Raw genomic sequence first — 23,695 nt, 5'->3', positions numbered from 1 at the left:
ATCTGCGGCGAGCGAGTCTCTCTGGGACTAAGTCCTTGTTTACTCACACTGAGCATGCCCAGGGCAGGGTCTCCCATTGGAGGTCGAGGGCCACATGTTCGGTCACATGCTCAGGTGCTGCAGTACATTCCATTGGTCCTTCTGGAAGGTCCTGAAAGGGCAAAACATGCTCAGGTACTGCAGCACTTTCCATTGGTCCTTCTGGAAGGTCCTGAAAGGGCAAAAACTTCAGTAGCAGCTTCCTGTGCTGCAACTATATAAACTGCGCATGACCGCACGGCCATGCGCTAGTATTGTCTTATGTTATGTGCTTTGTGCCAGTGTGGTCACATGTATGTGTGTTTAGGGACCCGGCTGAAATAAGCCCCTAGAATGCTGGCTCCTTCGGCGAGGAGATTGAGTCTGAGTGTATTCAGGGACCCGGCTGAAATAAGCCCCTAGAATGCTGGCTCCTCCGGCGAGGAGTTTTGTGTGTTTGTGTGACCACTGACTGCTCTCTGTTTGGGCAGTTAGCCTGTGCCTCTGTGGAGTCTAACAGGGCACAGTGCTTTCCTTTCACGGCTACTCAGTGAATTAACTGAGTTAGTCTATACCGCCATATAGTTCCGCCGTTTGCTAGCAGCAGGTACTCCTGCACGGTGGACCCCGGGCTGCGAACGCACCAATATCAATAAACATCTCTATTTACTCGGTGCGTTCCGCTAGCCCTAACATCCACTTCCATGGATTTTTAATAGGATCTTCTATAAAGTCACGGCCAAAACATTTTAGATTGGCACAAGTTTTGGTTTTCTCAAAGTTTGCTGCTTCAGTGTTGTTACATCCTTTAGCCACAAATTTCTATGGTTAGTACAATTATTAGCATTTCATAAGTTTTTAAACTTTTTTTTTTGCCAGAATTGAACTTTATTTTCTGCACTTTGTCCTGGCAACTGGGTATCAGCTTCTGGACAAAATCCTGACTGATGACCATTCTTGTCTATCAGTGCTTGGGGGGTATCACCATTTCTGTTTTCCTTCATCCACCCACTTTTTGAAGATTGACCACAGGTTCTCAATGGGGTTAAGACCTGAGGAATTTACTTACCATGGACCCAACATTTCAATGTTTGTTGTGGCGTGGTCTCCATCATGCTGGAAAAATTATTGTTCATTACCGAATTGCTCATGGATCGTTGGGAGAAGTTTCTCTTCGAGAATGCTTAGATTCCATTCTTGTGGATGTAAAGCCCCCACAGATGAATGATCTCAGGGGGCTTTCCGGTTGGCATGACACAGGGCTCATGGTAGCATTCACCTTTTCTTTTCTGGACATTAATTTTTTCAGCTGTCCCAGTTAGTCTGAAGAGTGCTTCGTCAGAGAAAACAATGCTTTTTCTAGCATGGTGACCATGTCACACAGCATGAGTGATAACTAAGTGGTTCGGTGGTCAATGCTCAAAAAGCGTGTGGACAAAATTCCCCTACAAAAGGTGTCAGAAATTCAGTTTTTTCAGACTTTTATCAATCACAGTTTGGCAGCTAATCTACAAGTCGAGCCATCTCAGAAACTTCTGAGCTGTCATGTTTAGTGTCTGAGAGAGGGATGCAAGTGACTTGGAAGCAACTCCTAGTTGGTCTATAAGCAGAGATTTAACATACTGCCCTCCAAAGTTTACAAATGTGCACACCTCTGAAATGGAGTGACACAGCGTAAAACAGAAATTGGAAATAAGTGGCAGAATCAATTTTAAAAATGTAATTAACTCCTTTTTTTAGAGCAAGTAACAGGTTCTCTTTAGAGGGATTATCCCAGAATGTAATGTTTTGCTGTAAACCCTAGTAGCTACATACCTTAATAATACATATAGTCTTATGCATAGATGACCATACTATGTGCCTTCATTGTCATGTTTCTTTCCCATTCGTCATCATTGCTTTGACTAAACTGGGCGGTCCAGTAGTGCAAATGACTGGGAAACTACATTTCCTCCTTGCTCTTGGGTCTTCCCTCTCATCTCTTGGTCGTTGATGATGTTCAACATAGAACAATGGCATAAACTGTATAGAAACTGACAAACTTTTACAGCACCATCCCCTCACTCAATCTCCATAGGCTGCAGTCAAGCGTTGTGGTTGGGATACATTTTTTGCGCCAAACTCTGTAAACCCTCAGAGATCTAATAGAGTAGTTACCAACTATGAAGAACCACTGGTGTACTTTGGGGGTAAAACTTTATTTATTGCATATATGTTGGCATGCTAATAATTTTAGCAATAGTGAAAAATGTAGGCTTAATTCAGATTGTGGAAAAATTCCTTAACTGGTTACCATTAATGCACTTTTCAGTCTGCAAGGCCAGATTTGAGGTCGGTGTCCAGGGTGCTGCTGCCTTCACTAGCTCTCATGCATTAGCACAGCTTCATTTCTGTGCTGATTTCCACTTTCGCAGTTCTTGCAGGGATATTGTTTTCCTTCCTGTCTACGGCCTGAATGCAATCCCTTCCCTAATAAATTCTAAGGCGTAAGGCTTAAAAAATACAAGCGCCCTGTTTATAGACTGTGAATTGATAAGGACACATTGCAGAGGCAGTATTGGGTAATGACATAAAATAGAGTCAGTCCTCACCTGTTGCTTAGGTACAGCACAGAATCTAGGGTGACATATCCTGCCATTGTGAAATGCTCTATATACTGAGTCATCTTGATAGCCTCTAGCCATTCTTCTACGCTAGTCACTGTAAAGGCTTCTTGCATATTTGGATCCTGCCTGGAAAAGAAATAAGCAGAAATTAAATTTAATGTGGAAATTTTAAGTAAGCAAGTAAAGGTGGAGGACATAAAAGTTTGTGATCCACTTGTGCTTGCAGTGGAGGGAACGTGTGAACACGACCTTATTGATACATTTGGCCCTCTTAGATCTGTGTTGTAGGACAATACTGTAAAAAAGTGAGATGGCATATGGACATATCGTTCTCTATAAGTTTCTCTATGATTTTTTTTCTGACATGCAGCTGGAAATCTGCATGGTCACTTGCCGCTGTCACGCTGTGTGAACATAACATTATTCTTCATTGTCTAATACCAGATTTGAAAACCTGCCCTGGCCATATGAAGGACACCGCTCTGTGTCCAGCTTTACCTCTTAGCAGACTGGAATTCTAATCTCAACCATTGTCTGGTCATATATAACAAAAATAACTCCCAACAGGGTGGGGAAGATTTACTAAAACTAGACAGTGCAAACTTAACAAATCCTGCAGCAATCAGTTTCTTCAAGGGCGTTATGTACACATAACCTTTTTGTGTGGTTAAAAAAAGTGGTTAAAAAAATTGATTGCAGCTCGTACCATTTGTTAAAGCATCAGTGGTGGCTGGAGTGGTGCTTTAAATGTAATTCCCCTGCCCCTGTTCAGGGCTGGTTGTAGGCAAAGTGGGGTCCTAGGCAAAAGTTTAAAATGGGGCCACAAATGTTAACATATTGCACATCACACAGAAACATTTTGGTTGTAGTTACATGCGCTGATTTCAGGCCACTAAACGAGTGTGATCAACCATATTGAAGTCATTCGCCGCTTGTTTCCCAGCCTCTTTACAGCGGCTGAGGAATAATGATGGAGGCAGAATGATCACTAGTAGATCAATCTGTCCACATACAGTATCATTTTAGCAGCATATCTGAAGTTTTCACTGGGCGATGTGATGCTCAGAACGATTTTTGTTCCGGCATAATCAATCCAATCACTTGATGAATATCCTGCATTTTGCACTCCCCTAGTCCTCCATATAATATAATACACCCTCATAGTCCTCCATATAGTAAAATACACCCCCATAGTCCTCCATATAGTATAATATACTCCCCCTAGTCCTCTATATAGTATAATACACTGACCATAGTCCTCCATATAGTATAATAGACTCCCCATAGTCCTCTATATAGTATTATAGACTCCCCATAGTCCTCCATATAGGATAATAGACTCCCCCTATTCCTCCATAGAGTATAATCCCCTTCCCACAGTCCTGCATAGAGTATAATGCAGTCCCCATATAGAATATAAGTTTGACCTCATATAGTATAACGCAACCACCACATAGAATATAATGCAGCCACCCAATAGAATATAATGCAGTCGCCCATAGAATATAATGCAGTCCTACAGTATTATGGCAGCCACATACTCACTCGCTCATTGATATATACCGTATTCACTTCACTGGCACCGGGCAGGCCCCCCGACTCACAGGCCCCATAGCAGCTGCATGGTGTGCTGCTATTAGTGACACACCACTGGCTGAGGGCAGGGGCAGACACTAATAGATTGGGACCCCTGTTCAAGAAATGTGTCTGGGCCCCCCTCTCTGCCAGATATGCTGCTTATGATGATAGCAATCTGGCAATGGGACCCTGGAGCCTCTGGCTCCGAGAAACAAGTCAGATTGCCCTCATTATTACTCGCCTGCAAGAAGGGCATACATAGCAATCACAAGGCCCCCACAGCTCTAAAAAAAAAATTATATTTATATTTTTTCACTGAGATGGATAAATATATATATATATATATATATATATATATACACTGTGTGTGTTTGAACTACATATATATATATATATATATATATTCATTAGCATTCGGTTCTGCTTGCTCCAGCGCAGCCTGACTTTCAGCCAAGTGACAACTAGTGTCCACTATGTCAGTGAATAGAACACTATGGTGTGGCTGACACTCTAGTTGGCACATGACAGCAAGTATGCATAGCGCCTCCTCTTGGTTATGTGATAACTACTGAAACCGGCAGAGCCTGACGATGTATGCATTATATTACATTATATGTCTGGTATCTGCTATACATATACCATACATACATACACATACACTGTACATATATATATCAGAAGACACACTGCAAGTCCTGCTCTTCCTCCACTGCTGTCCCTGTGTGCTGTGAGTCCAGGCCCCTGACTGTAGGTGAGTACTCACCTTTGGGACGCGCCATGGAGGAGGACAGAGGACATCCTGTGAGCACTCTCCTCATTCTGGTGAGGAAAGCGTTCATTGGCCAGCATCTCTCCCTGCATGACACACCCCCTTTTTGAACTCCTGTACTTTGTGCCCCGCTCTCTCCCCGGCACTGGGTGTTTGCATGATTACAGGAGGGAGTGAGAAGGGCCCGATTCTGCATGATACCGAGCCTACCTGCAGGGGCCCTCCTTCACCTCTGGGCCCCGGAGCAGTGCCAAGAGCAGTATGTCCACCCCTGGCTGGGGGCCCCTGGGCAGCTGGGGCCCTAGGCAGCTGCCTAGGCTGCCTGCCCCTAATTCCAGCCCTGCCCCTGTCTGATATTCACCTGCCACCACTTTCACTGTTTTCCAGCATTGCTCCCGTTGGTCTCATGCAAAATGTGACCTGCCAGCATGCTCCAATATTTCATGGAGTGGCACAGACATCACTTTTCAATACAATTCCATGGGAGCCTCATTCTGGCCTCATTCTGGTTCTCATAGACTTGCAATGAGAGCTTGTGACCAAGCTTCTGACTTCCAGCCAATAAGAAGCTATCCTCGCAAAATGGTACCGATGAGGGGTCAAAAACCATAAAAGCGCTGGATGGTGTGTATATGACTGTGGACAGGGGACTTACATTTAAAGCGCCATGCTAGGGCTGAAAAAAGAATGCTTAAGTGGTGACTTAAATCAGTGAAGTCAAACTTGAAACAAATTCAGTTTTTTGCTTACTGTAACTATTGAAAATTGATGATTGCTTAACACGTAAACTGTGCCAAAAAAGTTATACAGAATAGTGTTTTTTTATCCAGCTAAAAAACAATGGATTGCAATCAAACACAAGACATTTTAAAAACATTTCCATCCCCACTGAAATGAATGGATAACGTACTGGATTATTTAATTCCTGTCTTGGTCATCGCAAAACTGATCCAAAAATGAAAGAACACATCGGACATGTGAACACAACCTTACAATAGACAATCTGCAAATGTCTCAGAGTTACCGTAAATCCGTCTAATCTTAAGATTTACTGGTGAAAATCCTCGATTCATCAAGACTTGCAGTATTTATGCCAATCTTGATGAGAGAACGTGCTGAAGTCAGAAGTTCCTGATTCATTTAGAGTGGAATGCCTCTTAATAAATCAGGAACATCTGATAGGTGGCATGTGCACCTCTCCACAAATTATACTTCAGTTGGAGTAAGATTTGAAGCTTAGCGAACACTGTTGCTCATCATGAATTTGACAAGTAGAGGTTGTCACACTTCCGTTTCGCACCAGTTCCTCCCACTTTGTTGGAGTTGGGCAAAAATGGTGTGAGAGTGACAAAAGTTGGAAAATTTGAGCACAGCCGCATGTCTCTGAACTAATCTACCAATATCTTCCCTAACGCAATCTTTCATCCTCCCAAGACCTCCTACTCTCCCCCACACTTATTTGTTCCTCACACAACTGCCTCCAATATTTCTCTTGAATATCCCCCATCCTCTGGAATTCCACGCCTCAACACGTTCGATTATCCACCACCCTCGGATCCTTCAGACGGAACCTGAAAACCCAGCTCTTCAGGAAAGCCTACAGCCTGCACTGACTCTGCCTCCTCCTCACCACTACCGGAGCTACCGCCTCACCAACCCCGGAGCTGTTGCACCCCCAACCTTCTGTCTCTTGCCCATTATCCCGTAAAATGTAAGTCCGCAAGGATATGGACCTCTCCCCTCTGTACCAGTCTGGCATCATAAATTTGTTTACTGTAAACGATATCTATAACTTTGTATGTACCCCTTCTCATGTACAGCACCATGGAATTAATGATGCTTTATAAATAAATAAATAATAATAATAACATTGAGCCAAAACTTTGTTACTTTTCAAAGCTTTTTACACCAGACTTCTGAGGTAAAAGCCTTGATGAATCAGGCCCTATGTTTACACCTATTAGTTGGCTTACTCTGTGCCAGAAATGTGGGCCACAATTCTGTCTCATTTTTAGCACATACTGCCGCACTTTAGGCAAGTTCACTTTTCCAATAAGCCACACCCTTTTCAATGAGACCAGTCCCCCACATCATTCAAGTCATAACAAATGTCTAAAACACATCCTAAATTTGATGCAAGTCATGAAATATAGTTTTGAGTGCAAATTACCCCAGAATTATTATACATTTACGGTAGCTTGATAAATATTTATCAATATGTTGTTTTTTCCAACCTTAGTCACCACATGCCACTCATCTTGGGACTTTTGTAGCCAAGTGAGGTAAAGAAGGACACAGCTATATCTCCATGGAGTCTGTGCATTCTTTCCAAAATTACACAGATTTGCTTCTCTCAGGCTATGTACACACAGCATTTTTTGAGGAGGTTTTGGAATAGAAACAGAGCAGAAACTCCTCCTCAAAAACTTGTAGGTTCTGCTCAGGTTCTGCTCTGAAAACTCTGTGAAAAGACTTTGGGCACATACTGTCATGGCTCTTTTGTCGGGTATTCCTGGACCAGGGACTCATTCCCTGTCTCTAAGGCTAGGGGCACCCTAGCTTTCCCTGTTCCCCGGATTGCGTCTAATGGTGAAGAAGCTGGGCTTGCCTTAGCTCCTGAATCTACTTTCCGTCTGTACCCTTCCATCACCCAGGGAACAGGGGAGTAGTAGGGTACCATAATACACAAGCGTACAATCATACTCCGTACAATCATACTCACACAAACAACAGAGGTAAACACCAGGGAGTGGAGGATGGGAAAAAAACAAAATAGGGGAAGAAGGGATTAGCCCACAATGAAACCTTGCAACAGTCTTAGATAAAACCACCAAACGCCTTCTCAAATAACAACAAACCACCATCTCCTAACCATGCAACGTGAAGCTCTCTCTGACAATGAGTGCTTGCCCGGGCCCAGAACATATAGGAGATGGGAGTGTCTAAGAGTGAACAGCTGAGAGTCTTAATGCAGGAAAACTTCCAAGAGCTCTCAACTGAGCAGATGAACACCTGCACTGCTAAAAGAAACTTGCACCGTTTAATATGAAGGTGCAGTGCTTCTAATCAGTGCAGTAGTAGGAGAAACTAGACTCTGTGGTCTTTTGGCTCCTCTCTGTCATGGTAACCTCGTGACACATACCCTTACTCTGGTTTCCTTTAAGGGTATGCGCACAAAGAGATTTCTTTGAGGTAGCCAAAAATGATGAGTTTTCAAGTGGAAACTGCTGCAGGCATTACAACTCTTTTGTGAGTTATTGGAAGAGTTTCTAATTTCCTGAAGCTTTTCTGAAATGCTTTTTTTAGTCTTAGTGAATTATTTTTTTCCTAATGCGTATTCTACAGTTTTCTGATTGGACGGGGCCTAGAGTGAAGCAAATTCCAAAATGAGCCACTTCACCAAAATGACATACACTTTCTTTTTTTCTCACCAGTGAATACTTCAAAACCCGAAGAGTGAAAAAAACTTAAAGCACTGAACTTGAAGCACCACACCAGAACTTTTTTTTTCTTTTACTGCTGGAGTGTTGCTTTAAATCGAAGTTCTCTTCCCCCGGTATTCACCTACCAGCATCTTCGCCTTCTATCACTGACCCTCCTGACGGTCTCCTGAGGCTTGTGACCTGCCTCCTGCTCCAGTATTCATTGGAACGCATCAGAGGTCACTAATCAATGCAAGTTTATGAAAGCCTCGTTCTCTCCTCGTTCTGGTTCTCATAGACTTACACTGAAAGCTTGTGACGTAACTTCTGACTTCTGGCCAGTCAGCAGCTACTGTCACAAAATGACAACACGGGACAAGAGCGGCCACTAAAAATAGTAAAGACGCCAGATGGTGAGTATATGACCGGTGGAAGGGAACTTATGTTTAAAGCACCACTCCAGCTGTGAAAACAAAACAAAACGCTGGAGTGGTGCTTTAAGCACAGCAAAATTATTTTATACTATAAATTAATATAACGTATAAAGTATTTCAAGTGTTTATTAAATATTTTTTCAGGTTTTTTTTAAGCATACTCGCTAAAAGCATCTGCTCCAAAAATTCTGTATGCACATACTCTAACATTTCAAGAACATAACGGTTTACTGTTTTCCCATGAATTTAGATCTTATATGACTGAGAGCAAAATAACATTAGTACAATAATTAATGGAAAATTAATAATTCTACAAAATAATTTCTTACCATGTAGAGCTGTTGGCGAGTTCATTTAGGGTACTCGGCGTACGTATGAATTTATCGAGGATGTTTACAATTTGACCAAACTTGGGTCGGTCACTTCTACACTTCTGCCAACAATCCAACATGAGCTGATGTAAAACCACAGGGCAGTCCATGGGGGGAGGCAGGCGGTACCCCTCATCTATCGCTTTAATTACCTAGTAGGAAAGATTAAAATTAGTTATCATCATGACAAGCCCATTCATTTGTTTTGTGAGGACTATTTCAATTAACGTGATTATTCTTTTTTATGTTCTTTTTCCAGGAAAGATATAAACCTTTAATGTGGACAAATAATAGACTTAAAAGCCATAATATATATAGTAATTGAGAGAATTAAGTGCGCCTTTCCTTTAGACACATATAAAGGACGAGCGCTCTATGTATTGTTTAGTTTTTTGGGTATTATTTAGTATAATAATAATTAATAACAGTAATTCTGCCATGTTTTTTGGGGTGCAGTAAAAATGGCCCACCAGCATGATTCTTCCAGGTTAATAAGGTATGCTAGTGCCAATCGTGTCTGCTTTTCTTTTATATGATAAAACAAATTCAGAAATTGTAATGAATATAATTTGATTTGGATCATCATGGTCTGAGATTTGTATGGCTTCAGATTCCTTGGAACACTTTTGGGCTACATACAAAGTTTAGATTGCTTTTTAATGTATTATTTCAGGAAGGAACGGAGACTGAAAAATAGCAATTCTCGCATTTCATTTCTTTTTTGTTTTATGGAGTTTAAAGTATGGCTTATATGATTTTATATATTGCTATATTAGACTTACAAATATGTGTTTTTTGTTTCTTTGTAGCTAAGGAAAAGGTAGGTGCATTTTCATGTTTTTTCTTTTTTTAAAAAAAATTATATTTACGGTACTTTTTTTTTTTTTACTATTTCCTATTTTTTTAATTTTAGAGTTAAATAGCTCTAGTTGCTGTGTTATCAAAGGCTGCTGGCTATATAACACAGCAGGCACCTATCATGTGTATAGCAGACTCAGCACCTATATACACTCCATACAAAGATCCCTGACATGCACCTTACATCTGTGGCAAATGGCGGGAAGGGGTTAATAGTGGGTGGTATTTTTTGTTTTTAACTTACAGAGATCCTCCTAGTTGGCATGAAGCTAAAAACAAAAATGCCATCCCCCAAAGGCCATCATTAGGGGGAGCTTAGGCACTCACTGAATAATCTGTTATTATTGAATTTATTCAATAAGTATGTGGTAAGCTCCTAGGATCCCCCTAGTGGTGGCTTCTTGAGGACAGAATTTTGTTGTTTAATTATAGATATATAAGGTAATTTGAAGCTTATTTTAATAATAAAAAAACATAAAAAAAAATATATATATATATTATTAGGTTCTGTAGAAGGACGTAGATCTGGGTACTTATTATGATGGAATATAGGCTGAACTGGATGGACAAATGTCTTTTTTCGGCCTTACTAACTATGTTACTATGTTATATACAGTATTATATATACATATATATATATATATATATATATGTATATATAATTATCTATAGTATAGAATATATTGTGGCCAGTTGAGATCAAACATGTAGACTAAGAATTAATCAATTAGTGGATTTTAAAGACAATTACTAAAAATAATGGTTGAATTGAATTGACCAGCATCATTCTGTAGCATTATGTATTTACATGGAATATTACAAGGACATAATCTCTGACTCGGAGCGCATATCCATATTGGAAGTAGAGTTTCTCAAGTAGAGTGGACTCTACTGATCAAAAAATTGTCTGGTCATGACTGACACACTTTAAAGAATAAAGAAAATAGTTTAAACTCCACAAATACTGAGTTTTCACCATTCATCAGACAATGCTTGCCTTTCGGACAACCTTATTATGGCAGTAAGATAAAAGAAAGTGTGATGAGATTACCACTAAGCCTCCATGGCCCTTCTATTTTCGCAGATAAAGTCCAATTTGGCCTTGAGCTGAAGGCTTTATCTAATTTGAGGCAGCCTGATTGCTAGGGATGCATCTCTTGTCAACCCCATTAAAAAGCTATACATATACAAGGAGTTGTCTTTCCAACTGCCCGCTATAGAATACGGATTTGATGGAGAGAATCTCAACACTTAGGACCCTAACGAGGAGCAAGGGCAGACAGATGATAAAGAGCAGCTCTCACTATGGTGATGCCAGCTCACTTACGAATTACATGGTGTTCCGTTCATCTCATGTATGTCTCGCCTCAACTGACCTCATCTATGAGAACTGACTTCTGGGGTCTTGATGAGATCTGTGCATCCATAGTACCACATTATTATTCGGTTAGGAAGTAAAAAGGGGAAAACTACTTGGTCAGGCAATTCCATTTGGCAGAATCACGTTCTATTAAAAATAAATAATTGAAGGTGAAGAAAAAGAATGTGAACTAATAAATTTGATTTTTTTCTTGACTTATAATGTAAAATAATGAGGTTCAAAGAATATCTTGAGCTTGGATTTTTTTTGGCATTCGACATAACGTTACCTTTTATTCATATTACAGTAGCGTTCCTTTATATGTCTCACACTTCATGCTAGAGGGGTGGCCCGAAATTGTGACACAGATTGCCGTAAAATAAAGAAATGAGAATTACCTACATCTTGAGAATTTCCCACCACTGTGTCATCCCTTGCCAGTTCACCAACAATCATGATCCAACAATCATTCACTTGATCACTACAGCCTCAATGGTCCCATGATGGGACCTGATATAATCAGCGCAGGTCTGGGGTGACCTCCAGGGTGGCAGTTATTGTACAATAAGGGATTCAAAGGGCAAGTAATGGTTCTTTTTTTTTTAAATCATTCTCAACTTTATTGCAGCTTTTGAAAAATCAGAGAAACGCTTTTAGGCTTTGTTCACATGAAGCTTTTTTTAATGTTTTTTTTTTTTATTTGCAGCCAAAATCTGCTCTCTTGGCAGCATACCACCAATTTTTGTGGTATTTTCGTGGCCTTTTTCTGTAGCATTTTCGTAATTTTTTTTGCATTTTTTGGGGGTGTGCTTTGTCTACAGGTACAGGTTTAATAAAGTTTATTTTAGTCACCAAAAACTTTTCAAAAACAACACAAAAATATCACTAAAACCCTGTTGCATTTTTTTGCAGCATTTTTTTTCGCTTTCCTATTGCTTTCTAAGGGTGAAAAAACTCTTCAAAAATGCTTTTTTTTCCCTCACGGAATTGAAAAACTCCAGCATTTCATTTAGTCTCCAGCATATTAATTCTTTCGGCATTTTTTCACCCACAGAGGGCAATATAAAAGCCCCAAAAATGCTGCAAAAGTGTTAAAAGAAATGACATGCTTCAAATTTAAAAAAAAGCTGGAGTTCTAAAAAAAAAAAGAAAAAAACTAGCATGTGAAATGTCATAGCTTTTGCTTGCACTGTAACAAGCAGCTTTTAATTTCCATAACAAAAAGCCGCAAAAACGCTGTAAAAATGCTTCATGTGAACATAGCCTAAAATTGTTTACAAGTCCAAACATAATGGTTTTGTGGTAGCATAACTGGTCCTAAGTAACTCACATCTTGGTTGGACATTTCCCAGTATGGCCTCTCTCCATATGAGATGACTTCCCACATGACGATGCCGTAACTCCATACGTCACTTGCTGAGGTGAATTTTCGATAAGCAATGGCTTCTGGTGCTGTCCACCGGATCGGAATTTTACCTCCCTTGTAAGATAAATGAAACAACTTGTTACATTGAATAGAAAAAAAAATATAAAAAGTAATATAAAATGTAACTGTACATAAATTAGTTCAGTGACTGATTTTTGTAATAAAATATGAACAGAACAATAAAATATATCATTAGCTACATTGATCAAGTAAACTATGTGCACATAAAGGATTAAGGCCACATTCACACGTTCCTTTTTATCCTGCGGGTTCTCCCGCAGCGGATTTGATAAATCTGCAGGGCAAACCCGCTGCGGTTATCCCTGCAGATTTATCGCGGTTTGTCCTGCGGGTTCCGCTGCGGGTTCCGCTGTGGGTTCCGCTGCGGGATTTTACCCCTACTATTGATGCTGCATATGCAGCAATAAGCAGCATCAATAGTAATGTTAAAAATAATAAAATCATGATGATATACTCACCCTCTGACGTCCCGATCTCCTGGGCGCTGCAGGCGGCGGTCCGGTTCCAAAGATGCTGTGGGACCAGGACCTTCGGTGACGTCACGGTCATGTGACTGCGACGTCACCGCAGGTCCTGGTCGCATAGCAAACCTGAGACCGGACGGCCGCGTGCAGCGCTGAGACTTCAGAGGTGAGTATATCATGATTTTTTATTTTAATTCTTTTTTTTTAATAGAAATATGGTTCCCGGGGCCTGGAGGAGAGTCTCCTCTCCTCCATCCCGGGTATAACCCGCACATTATCCGCATTACTTCCCGCATGGTGGGCACAGCCCCATGCCGGAAGTAAGCGGATCAATGCATTTCTATGGGTGCAGAATCGCTGCGATTCTGCACAAAGAAGTGACATGGTCCTTCTTTTTTTCCGCAGCAATTCTGCGCGTTTTTTTTTGGGTTTTTCCGCATCATGTGCACTGCGGTTTCTGTTTTCCATAGGGTAACATTGTACTGTACCCTGCATGGAAAACAGCTGCGGACCTGCAGCGGCAAAATCGCCACGGTTCCGCAGTAAAAGCCGCATAGTGTGAACATGTCCTAAAGGGGATAAGTCACTAGGTTTTCCTATGTAATCTGAGAGCAGCATGATATAGAAGTTGAGACCTTGATTGCAGCAATGTGTCACTCGTTATGCTTTCTTGTTGTGCCAATAAAATCATTATTTTATCAGCAGGAGATTATCACTACAAGATTAGATGTCTCATGCCTCCTAGTCAACTGCTCTGTGTAATCCCTTCCCCAACCACTAATTAGCAGCTTTCTGTCACTATATAATGTATACAGAAAGCTGCTAATTAGTGGTGTGGGTGTGGTTATGCACAGCTGCCAATCACTGATGTGGGCAGGGTTATACACAGCTGCCAATCACTGATGTGGGCGGGGTTATACACAGCTGCCAATCACTGGTGTGGGTGGGGTTATACAGCGCTCAGTTTTTCCATCTCTGCTAGATCTGCAGCAGAGAAATCTGTGATGGTATCAAAATGACAGCATTCAGACCAGTAAGTGACACATCGGTGAAATCAGGATTTCAGCCCCTACATTATGGTGCTTTCAGATTATGTAGCAAAACCCGGTGACAAATTCCCTTTAAGTCAGCTCTATGCTTTTGTACATACGAGGAGCTGGAACATGGACATATAACTTCTTCCTTCCTTAACGGGTTGTAGTTGCCAACTATGCTGAAATATAAGGGTTTACCATCTGGTGAAACTGGTCAAGATGTTGAAGAAGGAGAAAACCAACGGCTATAGCAGTTCTAAGAAGTAAAACATGATGGTAAAGTAATGCAGATCACTGGGAAACCCAAGGAAGGAGAAGAGACGTAGTAGATATGAGAACTATTTACCCAACATACCCTTGTAGTATAAGCGGCTTCAGGGTCATCCTCAAGGACTCGAGAGAGGCCAAAATCTGACACTTTGCAAACCAAATTGATGTTGACCAAGATATTTCTGGCAGCCAGATCTCTGTGGACATAATTCATGTCCGATAAGTATTTCATCCCGGATGCAATACCTCTCAGCATCCCGACCAGCTGTATGACAGTGAACTGGCCATCATGTTTCTACAAAAAAGACAGAACATTCTCATCAATACTGATACGAAGACGTCCAGAGAGAAACTACCAACATACAGTATGCATTACAAAAATTATCCTTGTTTTACGAGAGACGATGCAGGTACAAAGACTTTATTCTGTTCATGTTCCCCTATTTGCAGACATTTGTACAGTGTATTCATGGTTTTCTAAAACACAAAGAACATCCACTGCTGAGCCTGAGAAGTACTTCTGAAAAATGGGCCTTACAGATCGTCGTCAGGAATGGACTGAGAGTTTTGTCTTTGATCCAAAAAGCATTGTATGAAGCAGCACATCCAACTGTGTGTTGAGACATATTGATAATAAGACAAAGTGTAAGAAATGAGGAGATGGATGTGGTGATTTAATAACGGAAAGTCAATAAGGAAAAATACAGGATATACATGCAAGGTAGGGAGATGAGGTAAAGCCTCCTATGAATTAACATGTGGTCCTGTCTCTGGGCACTAGATTATAGATATGAAGAAATCAAGTCAACCACACCACTAATTCCTGAATCCAGTCCCGTCCACACCATGGATAGTGTTACTGCCAAAACACCCAAAACTAAGGGGAGATCCAGCTCCACGGACATAAAATTCTCCTTCATTGATATCTGTTAAAATTGCAAATAGCATCCATATCAGCTTAGAATAATAAAATAACACCAACGCACTTCTGATGCGTCAAGAACTCTTAGTCACGGCCTTGACTAAGGGTGCATGATGCACCAGAAACGCGTCAGTGTTTTCTTTATTGCTTTAAGCAAATATGGATGTTATTTGGAATTTTAACATATACCAATAAAGAAGATTTTTGTGTTCGAGGAGCTGGATTTCTCTTTCTTGCTTTCGGCAGATTAGAAAGCAGGAAGAGCTGAGCAGATTGGTGCATCATTCAGTGGGAAAAGATTCGGCATGAGCTCGTGACAGCATGACAACTTTGGCCTCAACACAAGTCGCGTGACCAAAGTTTGCTAGGTTTCGCTCCTACATTGCAGCACAATAAAAGTGTGTGGGGTCACATTGGGGTATTGCGACTGTGACAAGCAAGTTTCAAAAATCGAATGCATTCGGACTCTTTGCAACTAGCAAATTTGTTGCAATAGTAGCCCATTCACTTGTATGGCTTTGTGATGTAGCCTCAACAACTAGCCAACATTGGTCTCGGCCAAAGTCGCCATTTAACACCAACCTAACTTGCAATTTTTAAAATGTAATTTCTCTTCATTCTTAGCTTTGGAGTCTAGTGAGTGGTTCTACTCAGTGATTGACAGCTGATTCTGTATTTACACTTACACACTGTCAATCACGAAGAAGACTACCCAGTGGTCTCCCAAGCTCAGAGAGAGCAGAAATTAAAAAAAATATATTTTTTTATCTCATAAAAGTAATACCGGTATATCAGTTTTTTTCAGCATCCTCCTGCTCTATAACCTGCAGCCTGTAATTTTGACCACAAGATCAGTGTGACGGGTTCCATATAACTTTAGTTTTTCCAAACAGGAACATGAGGATAAAGCTTGTTAGAAGTAACTTAATATACGTATAAAATTATACCAAGTAATATTGGTGTATTAAGCTGTATATTTCAACCCTCTGAAATGATTGAGCTATAAATGAAGGACACTGGCTGTCTACTAGTGTTACTTCAATCAAGTACAAGGTCTATCAAAGAACGGCAGGATAATTTCACCAGAATAATCTGATTTCTAGGGCTCCCACTGATCCAAAAAACTGAGCACCAATGCTCTACATGTTTACGGGACTGGCAGATGCTTGTAGTGGGTTAACTACAGAAATCCCATAGACAATGAATGGAAAAGTTTTGCTCATGCTCAACATAAGCTCCATGATGTTCTTGGGATCATTGGAAGTCTTAGTGGTTGGATCCATAAGTATTCAACAAATTTCACTTATCTTCTTAATAAATGATACCTATAAGATTTGATACAAACTCTTTTTTTTAACTCAAATAGATTTTTATGAAGTATAACATTTCAATAAAACATTTGACATCAATACATGTAATTTCGATTTTCCCCATAACCCCCCTTACCAACCCCTCCCCCCTCCTTCCCAATTAGACAGTTCACGCTCTTCTCTTAACACATCTTGTAACAGTATATACGTTAGCATTATATAGTGTTTTCCATTATGAACATATAGACCATTATTTCATAAGAAAAACATCCCCAGGCCTATCTTCCCTTAACCTCCTCCTAACCCAATTCCAGTCAAGGCGTCCACAATTTGTCATACAAGACCATTTTCCCTCTTTTCTGGTACACTCCCTTTTCCAGGGCGATAACATGCCCCACATATTTAATGTATTCTCCCCTCGAGGGAGGCTCCTGTTTTATCCAATTTCTTGCTATGACCTTCCGAGCCATGTATAGTAATCTAGCGAATGCTATTTTCAACTTGTTATCCACAGTTATCTTCTCTACATATCCCAACAAGCACACTGGTTACCTTGGGATTACGCATCTGTAAGCCCCCTCTATGCGGCTGAGAAACACCAACCAAAAAGCAGTCAAACTCGGACACGTTCAGAGCATGTGAAACAATCCGGCATTATCATTCCTACATCTAGGGCATTCTGAGTCAGATCTCAATCCGGCTCTATACAATACATCCGGAGACCTATACACTCTATGTATGATATAAAGCATATACGGCTCATTAAATGATAATTTTGGTATCCATTCTAGTACAGATTCCCACGTTTCATCCTCTAAGTGGCCTAACTCTCTTTCCCATTTAGTCCTCGCACCAATAGGATATCCCAGTGAGTGAGTATGGAGTAGCTCTTTGTACGAGGAAGAGATAACTCCCCTCATTGTCCCCACTTCACATACATATTCCAATACTAGGTCACTTTGGATTTTAAGACAATTCCTTTTATTCTGAGCTACAAACGCATGTCATACTTGTGCATATTGATATCCCCCGGATGTCCTAATACCATACTCTTCCAGGAAAAAGATGTGCACACTGTCACTAGGTTGGTGACATCACCCACCAGGCGGACGTGCTTCCACACAACTCCACCAGAGCTGCCCTATGGGAACTCGGCTCTTTCTCCTCTCCTCTACCTCTTTGGCATAAGTGAGGTTTTGATAAAGACCCGCTGGGATCGAAACGTTACCCGAATTGAATAGTCCGCCACCCATTTACCTCCTAAAAAAGCACCTGGTGATGTTTATTGTTTATGTTAATAAAGAAACTACACAGTTTGCTGAACTTTCAACCATTTGAGTGCGGCTGATTTTTCCTATACTAATACCATACTCTGACTGCAGCTGGGAAAAGGATTTCAACTCCCGTCGCTCTAGAATCTGATATACGTATCGAATCCCCCTAGCTTGCCATTCTGATATGTATCCCATTGCCAAAAACTCTGGTAGATTATTATTAAACCACAGCAGAGAAAACCTGGTAAGACAGGTAACCCCACAAATTTGTTTAATTCTCCCCCATATTTTATATATCAGAAACAATGTTGGATAAATTTTCCCAAGCGTCCCCAGGGAACCATCTTCTAAGCACTGTACCACCAGACCACCAGACTTCTTTTCGTCACCCTCTCTATCAAGAGTTGTACCACATTGGTAGACGTCTCATACTCCCAGCCCTTTAAATGTTGACATTGGGCCGCCAAAAAGTATATTTCGGGATTAGGCAAAGCTAATCCTCCCGCATCCTTAGGTCGCTGAAGTGTCTCCAATCTGATACGGGACTGCTGTTTCCCCCACACCAAACTTCTAAATAAGGAGTTAATCAGTTTGAATTTCCCACGCGGTATCCAAATGGGTGAGTTATGGAGAGCATACAAGATCTTAGGCATCAGAGTCATTTAAATAAGATTAACTCGTGCCACAACTGACAAGTGCAATTTAGACCAAGCCCCTACCTTTGCCTTAAGAACTCCCAACACAGGTGTCAGATTCTTATGCAAATAGTTCGTAATCGGCAAAGAGATCAGTATCCCCAAATATTTAAATTGGTCTGCTATTTTAAGTCTACCCCATCCGTGGAATCTCCCAGCTCATCCCCTACATCATCCACCTTGAGTGTGCCATATTGTCTCCCACTGATCGAACCACCCCAAAGGAGTACAGGTCCACGTAGAAGTCCATAAAGACCTTTAAGATCTCAGAGGTCTCCGACACTTTCATACCGTTGTCAAGTACCAATGAATGTACGAATGATGTACCCCTCTGGGCAGAAGCCACTAATGACAACATGTGCCCCACCACCTCCCCTTCCTGGTAAAAAGCTAATTTTTGAAACTCTTTCTTCCTCCCTGCCCTCTCCAAAAGAATTTTGTCCATATTATTCTGGGCTTCATTTATCCGTTTCCCAGCCTCATGGGTACCCAGTGTGATCAACTCATCTTCAGCAACTTTCAAAATTTCCCTCGCAACATTCTCCGCCTGTTTTGACCGCCGCTTACATTTACTGATGTCCCTAAACAGCAAGCCTCTCAGATATACTTTCATAGTCTCCCAAATAGTCGGTATCTCCACACTGTCCTCATTAATCTCAAAAAAACCTCCTCCACCTCCCGCTGTATGTTCTCCAAGCTCACACTATGCAACCAATTAGGATGAATTTTCCACTCTCCCCTGCGCCAGGCTTGTGTCCCCATTGGCTGCAACTCCACCTCAATCGGATTATGATCAGAGAACGCCCGTGACAAATACCTCATATCCCCACCATAGTATCAAACATGTCATTTCCAAGAGCCATGTCTATTCATGAGCCGGCGAGTAGCAAAAATACCCCCTCTCCCCAACATGTCGAACTCTCCACAAATCAATCATACCAATTTCTCGGACACATGTTCCAAACGCCATAGTATGGCGTTCCGGCCTATTCTGTATGTTTTTGGTTTCTGTCCCAGAAATCATCACATATATTATTGTGGTCTCCAATAATTAAAAGCGACATTGGATCTCCCCATCCAATCAACTCCAACACTTCTCTAATTTTCTTGCTGGAATAAGGAGGAGGAATATTCATAGCCACCACACACATCAAAACCTCAAGCAGTTTGCATTTCACTACCACATACTGCCCATCCACATCAACATACACCTTCACCTCCTCATAACGCACACCTGTTGGGACCAGTACCGACACTCCCCATGAGTACGTAGAAAAGGTAGAGTCAAACGTTTTCTGTAACCAGCACCAACAGTAACCAGACATCGACCTTCTTGCGTACAAACTCGTTAATTAATAGATAACTAGACATTTGAGTCCATGTGTATACTATATATACACATACAGAATATATACACACATACACATATAATAGATGTTTGCGTTTACAGAGTATATATATGATTCTCAATGCCATTTACTTGGAAACAAGGCAGAACCGAATACATCCCTTTCTGAACAATACAGGGGATACGAAAGTATAATTGCATTCTGTTTTCCCACATATCGTACGATGGAAAATTCGATTTTACAAATAGAAACCTGAACTTGCCTACCTCTATTCCATTCATTCTACAATTACTAATGAAAGGTTTTGCCACCTGAAGAAAAGCATTGAATAAACAAATGTTTCCTTGCTTCCTATTGCTGCACATTATTAATGGAAACCAATAAACCAAGTAAAGAAAACAAACATCATGGGAGTTTACTTAAAAGCATAGCTTATGTAAGCGGATAACGCTAAGTGGGATCCTCACAATGACATTACTTATTGGATCGTGAAGGACAAAGATTCAGGGAAAAGCTTAAATTATCAACAAATAACGGAGAAATCAGGATAATGTTTCTTCATTAAATAGTTCATAAAAAGGGGGTTGGAACGCATCATATGTGTCACCATTTCCAACCCTATTAATGGTATTCATACTTTATAGCTTACTTACGGCAATTAAGAGAAATGCATTTGCATCATGCTGTATGGGGAATGTTTTACCTCCTTTGTTGGATTATCTCTGCTGTTTTCAGCCTTTAGTTGCAACTTTTATAAAGTCTACTGATAAACCTTTTACAATAGAATATTCAAGGAAAAAGATTTTTTTTTATATTAGGGTTCTCTGTATTGGGTCTGCATTAGAAAAAAAAATCACTTGATGGAGCAGATAAAAATGTCTGTTATATATTTAAAGTGAATCTGTCACCAGGTTTTTGCTACCACATCTGAGAGCTGTACAATGTAGGAAAAGAGACCCAGATTCCAACAATGTGTCACTTAGTTTTCTTGGTGCAGCAGTTGTGTTGCAGTCAGAAGTTTTAGATGTAGCACGTAGCAGAGCTCAGAACGTTAACCCTGTGGCCTGCCCACACCTCGTTCTCTGTGTACATTGTCTATTGACAGTAAGCTGCTTATTGAAGGAGAGGGTGTGATCGGACCAGGACTCATGTGAGCTGTAGTCCAGAATGTAACAGTTTTTTGGTGATAAAACACTCATTGTGTGGAAATGGCAGCACACAACCTAATAAGTGACACATCCCTGAAATCTGTGTCTCACACCCTTCCTCGTGCTATCCTCAAATTGCATGGCAAAAGCCTGCAGATAAATTATCTTAAATAGGTAGAAAGCTGGTCTACAAATTATAGTGTGGACCTTTTAATAAATATCTACTCCTGCTTTATATATTTGCTTTTTTCAGAGTCTACTCTCTCCCTTGCTTGTTGAGAAAAAAAATATATGATGACATTAGCTTGGATCCCCCTGGTTAAGATTGATGCACAAATGAAGGGTCTTCCAGACTACAGTCATATGCAAGGGTGTATGTGCCATAATTACAGCCTAGACTGCTACACTTGTGGCCCATGGGTGATCGGGTCTAGCCAAGTTTACTGCATCACCTGTTTAATAGGTAAGGAGAGCCATTGCCGGTCTTTCTGCAGCCCTCACACAGAAGCATTAGGAAAACAACCGAAGGTTCATGCAAAGGAGATAGGAAACAAATAAAATCAGGTCAATCTGTACTAGGTGTGGCGGTGTTAACCAGCACAAGATGGAGGTTTTATTTTATACTTTGTTATAGAATTATGGAACATTAGAGTTGGATGGGATCTCAAGAGTCATCATGTCCAATCCCCTGCTCAATGCAGGATTCACTAAACCATCTCAGACAGATGTCTGTCCAGCCATTGAAGACTTCCACTGAAGGGGAACTCGCCACCTCTTGTAGCAGCCTGTTCCACTGATTGCGCACCCTCACTGTCAAAAAGTTTTTACTAATATCTAATCTGTGTCTTCTCCCTTTCAGTTTCATTCCATTGCTTCTTGTGTTTCCATATGCAAATGAGAATAAAGATGATCCTTCTACACGGAGACATCTCTTCAGATATTTGTAGACAGCTATTAAGTCTCCTCTTAGCCTTTTTTTTGCAAGGTAAACATTCCCAGATCCTTTAACCATTCCCCGTAGGACATCATTTGCAGTCCACTCACCATCCTGGTAGTTCTCTTAACTTTCTCCATTTTTTATTGTCTTTTTTAAAATGTGGAGCCCAGAACTGGACACAGAATTCCAGATGAGGTCTGACCAAGTAGAAATAGTGGGGGATAATTACTTCACATGATCTAGACTATGCTTCTCTTAATGCATACCAAAACTGTGTTTGCTTTTTTTGCTGCTGCATCACACTGTTAACTCATGTACAGTATATGATCTATTAGTATACCCAAGTCTTTTTACACATGCTGTTGCTTAGTTCTATTCCTCCCATTCTTTAGATGTCATTTTTGGTGCTCCTGCCCAGATCTTGTATTTCTCCCTATTAAATAATATTCTATTAGGCTGGCATCACACTAGAGAGGAATACGGACGTATGAGAGGCGCAAAAACAATGCATTGCACATGGACCTATGATTCTCTATGGGGCAGCTCTTATCTGCCATATATTTCGCAGCTGTATTTTACGGGCTGAGAAAATCGCAGCATGCTGCGTTTGTCAGCATATTGCACAAAAAATCCGCCAATGAAAGTCTATGGGGGCGAGAAAAATATGGATTACACACTGTGGTGTAGTGACCAATGTTACAGCCAATGGGGGCTGTGTGTGCGCTGCAAGATGCACTTGGAGGCATAATTCTGATCATACAAAGTCCGGTAGTGGTGTGAATGGCCGATATGTGTCGCAGAGGGAGTCTGCATGGTAAGTCTGATGCAATACTGTTGTTCTGGGACCTGTAGTCCCTCAAGAGTGTGTTTATGTATGGTGTAGTTGTAAGGGACTTACTAGGCTAGTTGTGTGAGATGGGCGGGACAAACTAGCCACACATCCACACACTCCCATCCAAGGGAGTGGTTAAGGGTATATAATGTGACCAGGGTGTGGGTCACATGTTCATGTTTGGTCTTGGAGTGTGGACCTGAATGGTCTATGCTTGAAGGTCCTGGAAACCTGTGTTGGAAGTCCTGGAGAATAGGATTCCTGAAGAGCACATGGCAGGGCTCTGGACCTAGCACACGCCAGTGTGTGGAGTGGATGGAGATTCGCGTTGAACTGACCGGGGTCAGAGTGAGAAACGTCTGAAGGATACCTCTGTGGAGGAGAGGTATCTGAGAAACCTGTGCGGCACCAACAGGTACTGGAAAGGGATCCGTGTGTTATGCTAACCGGGGTTAGAAGAGAGAGACATTGTGTATGGGGCACCTCTGAGGCCAAGAGGTGTCCAGGAACCTGTGAAGGTCGCCAGCAGGTAACGGACGAGGTCCGTGTCTTATGCTGACCGGGGTCAGAGATGAACTGTGGTGAAGTTGAATATGT

General features: G+C 41.2%; 1 protein-coding gene across 3 annotated transcripts in view; it reads right to left on the bottom strand.

The window, feature by feature from the left end:
- LOC138638573 (ephrin type-A receptor 3-like) overlaps positions 1-23,695 on the bottom strand; it is a 523,615-nt gene that overhangs the window by 2,071 nt on the left and 497,849 nt on the right. For 2 of the 3 annotated variants that reach the window (XM_069727971.1, XM_069727969.1), the window contains 4 exons: positions 14,717-14,926; positions 12,747-12,896; positions 9,157-9,350; positions 2,610-2,750 (listed from right to left, as the gene is read on the bottom strand). In XM_069727971.1, the coding sequence (XP_069584072.1) occupies positions 2,610-2,750; positions 9,157-9,350; positions 12,747-12,896; positions 14,717-14,926 (695 nt within the window). Of the gene's footprint in view, positions 1-2,609; positions 2,751-9,156; positions 9,351-12,746; positions 12,897-14,707; positions 14,927-23,695 lie in introns of all 3 variants that reach the window. The other variant, XM_069727970.1, reaches the window with a different exon arrangement.

The sequence above is a fragment of the Ranitomeya imitator genome, chromosome 5 (genome assembly GCF_032444005.1).
Source record: "Ranitomeya imitator isolate aRanImi1 chromosome 5, aRanImi1.pri, whole genome shotgun sequence".
In the NCBI taxonomy this organism is placed as follows: domain Eukaryota; kingdom Metazoa; phylum Chordata; class Amphibia; order Anura; family Dendrobatidae; genus Ranitomeya; species Ranitomeya imitator.
The sequence above is the reverse complement of the archived record's forward strand: the minus strand, read 5'-3'. Positions and strand labels throughout refer to the sequence as shown.